Source organism: Portunus trituberculatus, chromosome 2, assembly GCF_017591435.1.
Source record: "Portunus trituberculatus isolate SZX2019 chromosome 2, ASM1759143v1, whole genome shotgun sequence".
In the NCBI taxonomy this organism is placed as follows: Eukaryota; Metazoa; Arthropoda; class Malacostraca; order Decapoda; family Portunidae; genus Portunus; species Portunus trituberculatus.
This window is the reverse complement of record NC_059256.1, coordinates 3,220,719-3,226,992: the sequence shown is the minus strand read 5'-3', so window position 1 is coordinate 3,226,992 and position 6,274 is coordinate 3,220,719. Positions and strand designations below refer to the sequence as shown.

The 6,274-nt window shown below is 45.3% G+C and overlaps 1 protein-coding gene across 1 annotated transcript in view; it reads left to right on the top strand.

The window, feature by feature from the left end:
• The first annotated feature begins 511 nt into the window (after positions 1-511).
• Positions 512-6,274, top strand: part of LOC123502598 (transmembrane protein 94-like) — a 26,983-nt gene continuing 21,220 nt past the window's right edge. Inside the window, 7 exon segments of the mRNA XM_045251762.1 lie at positions 512-711; positions 1,637-1,783; positions 2,505-2,641; positions 3,597-3,790; positions 4,137-4,409; positions 4,856-4,907; positions 4,910-5,046. Coding sequence (XP_045107697.1) covers positions 527-711; positions 1,637-1,783; positions 2,505-2,641; positions 3,597-3,790; positions 4,137-4,409; positions 4,856-4,907; positions 4,910-5,046 — 1,125 coding nt within the window. The 5' untranslated portion in view covers positions 512-526.

Below are 6,274 nucleotides of genomic sequence, written 5' to 3'. Positions count from 1 at the left end.
ACAAACTTTGCAAAATTTTTTCCCCGAAAATGGTCTACTGACCTCCTTACCATAAACCAGCAGGGGGCTGTGCCCCTCAGACCCCCTCCAGGGTCTCTACTCTAACCTAACCCAACCTAAATGTCTTCCAGCAGGCGGTGGGGCCGCTCCCCCCAGACTCCCTCCCTAGGGTCTGTACTCTAACCTAAATGTTCTCTAGCATCACATTATACCAGGTGACGGAGGGTGTGTGCTCACCAACACACACACACACACACACACACACACACTCTCTCTCCGTGGTGGCCAGTGTGGCAACGACCTCCGTCACTCTCAACTCACTCTTTGTCAGGCAACACAACCCAACACAACAGCCCAACCTCAATTCAACCCAACCTAACCTTATCTAACCTCACCTCACCTAACCCGTCCAGCACACCTCAGCCCAACCCAACCCAACCCTGCCCAATTCAACCTAACCTAATCCAACCTAATTTTAACCTAACCTAACCTAACTTAACCTAATTCACAGCGGGTGACTTGAGGTATGTCTGTGGAGGCGGATGGCGTTTGCGGCGGTGTTGGCGATGGTGTTGGTGGTGTTGGCGATGGTGTTGGCGGTGGTGGTGATGGTGGTGGCTCGGACGGTTTGACCACAAGGGAAGCACTGGGACGGCTACATGATGACATAAACGCAGCGCTTGAACGTCACCACAAGGCACAGGAGCACTGGTGAGGTGGTGGTGGTGGTGGTAGTAGTAGTAGTAGTAATGTTAGTAGTAGTAATGGTGGTGGTGGTGTTTTTGCCTTTTCTCTCTCTCTCTCTCTCTCTCTCTCTCTCTCTCTCTCTCTCTCTCTCTCTCTCTCTCTCTCTCTCTCTCTCTCTCTCTCTCACTGCACCATTAGACCATTTTATTGACATTAGCAAGGGTGTATGGAGGGCAGAAGATTAATGGCCACTCACTATTTTAATGGAGTTTTGTGTACCATTAGACCATTTTATTGACATTAGCAAGGGTGTATGGAGGGCAGAAGATTAATGGCCACAGTCTTCACTATTGTAACTGAGTTTGTGTACCATTAGACCATTTTATTGACATTAGCAAGGGTGTATGGAGGGCAGAAGATTAATGGCCACAGTCTTCACTATTTTAACTGAGATTTGTGTACCATTAGACCATTTTATTGACATTAGCAAGGGTGTATGGAGGGCAGAAGATTAATGGCCACAGTCTTCACTATTTTAACTGAGTTTGTGTACCATTAGACCATTTTATTGACATTAGCAAGGGTGTATGGAGGGCAGAAGATTAATGGCCACAGTCTTCACTATTTTAACTGAGATTTGTGTACCATTAGACCATTTTATTGACATTAGCAAGGGTGTATGGAGGGCAGAAGATTAATGGCCACAGTCCTCACTATTTTAACTGAGATTTGTGTACCATTAGACCATTTTATTGACATTAGCAAGGGTGTATGGAGGGCAGAAGATTAATGGCCACAGTCTTCACTATTTTAACGGAGTTTTGTGTACCATTAGACCATTTTATTGACATTAGCAAGGGTGTATGGAGGGCAGAAGATTAATGGCCTCTCTCTCTCTCTCTCTCTCTCTCTCTCTCTCTCTCTCTCTCTCTCTCTCTCTCTCTCACAGGAGCAAGGGATATGCTACCAAAACAATCCTCTTCGAAGCTCTCCATCACAAGTGCCAGCTATCTCTATTCCACTGGACCTCCACTGTGGCTCTGTTCCTGTGTGCTGTGGCCCTCCTGGTTGCCTATACTGCCTCTGGGGACGACAGGTATGGGGTTAAGTTAGGTTAGGTTTGGTTTGTGGTGTTTTGGGGGTGTTTTTGAGTGTTTTTGTGTGTTTTTGCGGTGTTTTGGTGTGTTTTTGAGTGTTTTGAGTGTTTTGTGTGTTTTGGTGTGTTTTGGTGTGTTTTGGTGTTTTGTGTGTTTTGAGTGTTTTGGGGTATTTTTGTGTGTTTTGAGTGTTTTGGGTGTTTTGGTGTGTTTTGGGTGTTTTGGGTGTTTTGGGGTGTTTTGGGTGTTTTGGTGTGTTTTGGGTGTTTTGTGTGTTTTGTGGTGTTTTGGGTGTTTTGTGTGTTTTGTGATTTTGGTGTGTTTGGGGTGATTTTGGCAGTTTTGTGTTTTGTGTTTTGTGTGTTTTGGGTGTTTTGGTGTGTTTTTGGGTGTTTTAGGGTTTTTTTGGGTGGTTTGGGATGTTTTAGGGTGTTTTTGGTGTGTTTTGGTGTTTTTAAGAGTGTTTTGGTTAAATTTGGGTGTGTTGAAAAATGTATTGTGTTTTTAAGGGTGTTTTAAGAGAGAGAGAGAGAGAGAGAGATTAAGTTAGACTAGATTTAATTAGGAAAACAAAAACAAATATATATTAAAAAGATATTAATAAAATCTCTCTCTCTCTCTCTCTCTCTCTCTCTCTCTCTCTCTCTCTCTCTCTCTCTCTCTCTCTCTCTCTCTCTCTCTCTCTCTCTCTGTCTCTGTCTCCCCCACCTCCCCCCCCAGGCTGCAGTGGGTGCCGGCGGAGGTGGTGGTGGTGGTGGCGGTGGTGTGTGGCAATGTGTCCCTGGTGTGGTGGGACGCCTCGCTTAGACACCGTGAACTGCCGAGACTCACACAACGCACTCTGGCCATGCTTAAAGGTGTGTGTGTGTGTGTGTGTGTGTGTGTGTGTGTGTGTGTGTCCCCAGCACCAGGTCTTCCTTGTCTATCTTTTCAGTGCCATTGACTATCTTGTACATTGTTATTAGGTCCCCTCCTTCTCTTCCATCTTGTAAGGTTGGCAGTCCCATTTCCTTCAGTCCTTCTTCATATGTGAGGTCCTTTAGTCCCATTTCCTTCAGTCCTTCTTCATATGTGAGGTCCTTTAGTCCCATTTCCTTCAGTCCTTCTTCATATGTGAGGTCCTTTAGTCCCATTTCCTTCAGTCGTTCTTCATATGTGAGGTCCTTTAGTCCCATTTCCTTCAGTCGTTCTTCATATGTGAGGTCCTTTAGTCCCATTTCCTTCAGTCGTTCTTCATATGTGAGGTCCTTTAGTCCCATTTCCTTCAGGCGTTCTTCATATGTGAGGTCCTTTAGTCCCATTTCCTTCAGTTGTTCTTCATATGTGAGGTCCTTTAGTCCCATTTCCTTCAGTTGTTCTTCATGTGTGAGGTCCTTTAGTCCCATTTCCTTCAGTCCTTCTTCATATGTGAGGTCCTTTAGTCCCATTTCCTTCAGTCGTTCTTCATATGTGAGGTCCTTTAGTCCCATTTCCTTCAGTCGTTCTTCATATGTGAGGTCCTTTAGTCCCATTTCCTTCAGTCGTTCTTCATATGTGAGGTCCTTTAGTCCCATTTCCTTCAGTCGTTCTTCATATGTGAGGTCCTTTAGTCCCATTTCCTTCAGTCCTTCTTCATATGTGAGGTCCTTTAGTCCCATTTCCTTCAGTCCTTCTTCATATGTGAGGTCCTTTAGTCCCGAAAATCTTCTGAACCCCAAAATACCTTAAAACATCAAATATCCCCAAAACATCCTTAAAACTCCTTAAAAATTTACCAAAAACCCGTCAAAACACCAATTTCCACTAAGCTAACCCTGCCATCCCCTACCACAGAGTACCAGGAGACCGTGCACTGGACCCCTGCCAACTACCCCCACCTCCACACTCCCCTGTCGCCCTGTATCACTCTGCAATGGACCCGTCGAGATGGCAACACAGTGAACCTACCCTGGGCACTGCTGGTTCGCGGGGACACTATACTGTTGCGGCCGGGACAGAGGGTGCCCGGCAGGTGTAGGCTGCTGCAGGTGTGGAGGAGGAGGAGGAGGAGGAGGAGGAGGAGGAAGAGGAGGAGGAGGAGAAGGAAGATTGAGAGACAGAGAGAGGGAAGGAAGGAAGGAAAGAGGAGGAGGAGGAGAGGTTGACAGAGTGAGTGTGAGAGAGAGAGAGAGAGAGAGAGAGAGAGAGAGAGAGAGAGAGAGAGAGGAGGAGGGATGTTTAGAGATAGCTGAAAGGAAGAAAAATTTTAAGAAGAGTGAGAGAGAGAGAGAGAGAGAGAGAGAGAGAGAGAGAGAGAGAGAGAGAGAGAGAGAGAGAGAGAGAGAGAGAGAGAGAGAGAGAGAGAGTTCTAAAACCCTCTTCTCACCCCTACAGCCAACAACAACAACAACAACAACAACAACAACAGAATTTCAAATGGGTGAGATATATTCCCCACACACTGAAGAAATTGGCGAGGTTTTAAATTCGCCGAAGGACCGCACGCCCCTGCCAACCGTCCCCTGCCAGCTTTTAGAGACACCCTACATTTTCAACCTCCAAACCCTGCTGGCGGAGGCTCTCAATAGGCCTGTTACTGTGTTTAATAGGCTGAGACATGCCATATTTACATTTGCCATCGAAAATTTAGCCCTGCCAATTGTTGTGGTAAGTTTGGGAGTGTTTTGGGGTGTTTTGGGGTGTTTTGGGGTGTTTTGAGGTGTTTGAGTGTGTTTTGGGGTGTTTTGTGGGTTTTGTTGGGTGTTTTGGGGTGTTTGAGTGTGTTTTGTGGGTGTTTTGGGGTGTTTGAGTGTGTTTGAGTGTGTTTTGGGGTGTTTTGTGGGTTTTTGAGGTGTTTGAGTGTGTTTTGGGGTGTTTTGTGGGTTTTTGAGGTGTTTGAGTGTATTTTGGGGTGTTTGAGTGTGTTTTGGGGTGTTGTGGTAAGTTTTGGGGTGTTTTTTGGGGTGTTTGAGTGTGTTTTGGGGTGTTTTTGGTGTTTTATGTTTCTGTGTGTGTGTGTGTGTGTGTGTGTGTGTGTGTGTTTACTAAATATATATTGATATTTTCACCTGTTAAGTTAATACTCTCTCTCTCTCTCTCTCTCTCCCCGACAGATCCTCGCGCTTCTAATCAACGGGGTGCGCCTTTACTATGGAGGGTGGGGGTCACTGGGGAGGCACTGCTGGGGGCGGCGGTGGGGGTGGCACTCCCTCTCCTCCCCTCCCTCCCCCTGGCCTGGCTGGCACTGAACTGGATAGGGACGGCGAGGATACTGGCCATGTACCACCAGGCGGGCCGTTTAGAGGTAGTATTATATTATTATTATTATTATTATTATTATTATTTCTTGTTTTTATTTTGTTGTTGATAATTTGAGCCTTGGCCATGTACCACCAAGCGGGCCATTTAGAGGTTAGGTTATTATTATTTTCACTACAGCGGAGACTCAATTCTCAAACGTCTAAATACTCAAAACTTTTCAACACTCGAACGCAAAAGTTTGATTTGATACTCGAAGAAATAGCTGATAGTCAAACGTCCATACGCGTGGTTGTAAACAAAAAAAGGCTCCGTGGCATCCCCCCCCCTGCCGGTCATCAGAATAACGTCCTCTTGTGTTCTGTGAGACGGCTTTCATTTATAAACTTCCCAGAACACTAAAGGCTTACTGGTGATGGAAATATCTGGTACTCAAAACAGCTGAACATTTGGTGGCATACAAAGCTGTGTCATGGCCCTTCTCGCAGCAGCCACTGTACTGTTCTGATACCCTATGACTGGGCAGGCTGGTGTACTGGGTGGTGGCGCACATCACTTGTTCCACCGCAGTCTTGAGATTAACTACAGTCTTCTGCGTTCTGTTGATAGTTTTTCTGTTTCCAAGTCTTGATGTCACCTGAGAGAGAGGCTTGATAGTGATGAAAATAATGTGAATGTTAGGAATCACAGGATGTTTTTGTGGATGGTGACCTCCTCCTCCTCCTCCTCCCACCCTTCCCCCCCCTCCTCCTCCTCTTCTAAGCCATCCAACACCAGCCTTCACTTACGGTGTACAAAACAAAATTGTAAATATATACGTGAAAACTTTTATAAACTTGAGGTGTTGCTAAGATTGGAACAAATGACCTGATGTATTGGAACTAACTTTTAACCCTTTTAGTACTGGGACACATTTTTACCTTGAGTTTTGTGTACCATTAGACCATTTTATTGACATTAGCAAGGGTGTATGGAGGGCAGAAGATTAATGGCCACAGTCTTCACTATTTTAATCAAGTTTTGTGTACCATTAGACCATTTTATTGACATTAGGAAGGGTGTATGGAGGGCAGAGGATTAATGGCCACAGTCTTCACTATTTTAATTGAGTTTTGTGTACCATTAGACCATTTTATTGACATTAGGAAGCGTCTATGGAGGGCAGAGGATTAATAGCCACAGTCTTCACTATTTTAATGGAGTTTTGTGCACCATTAGACCATTTTATTGACATTAGGAAGGGTGTATGGAGGGCAGAGGATTAATGGCCACAG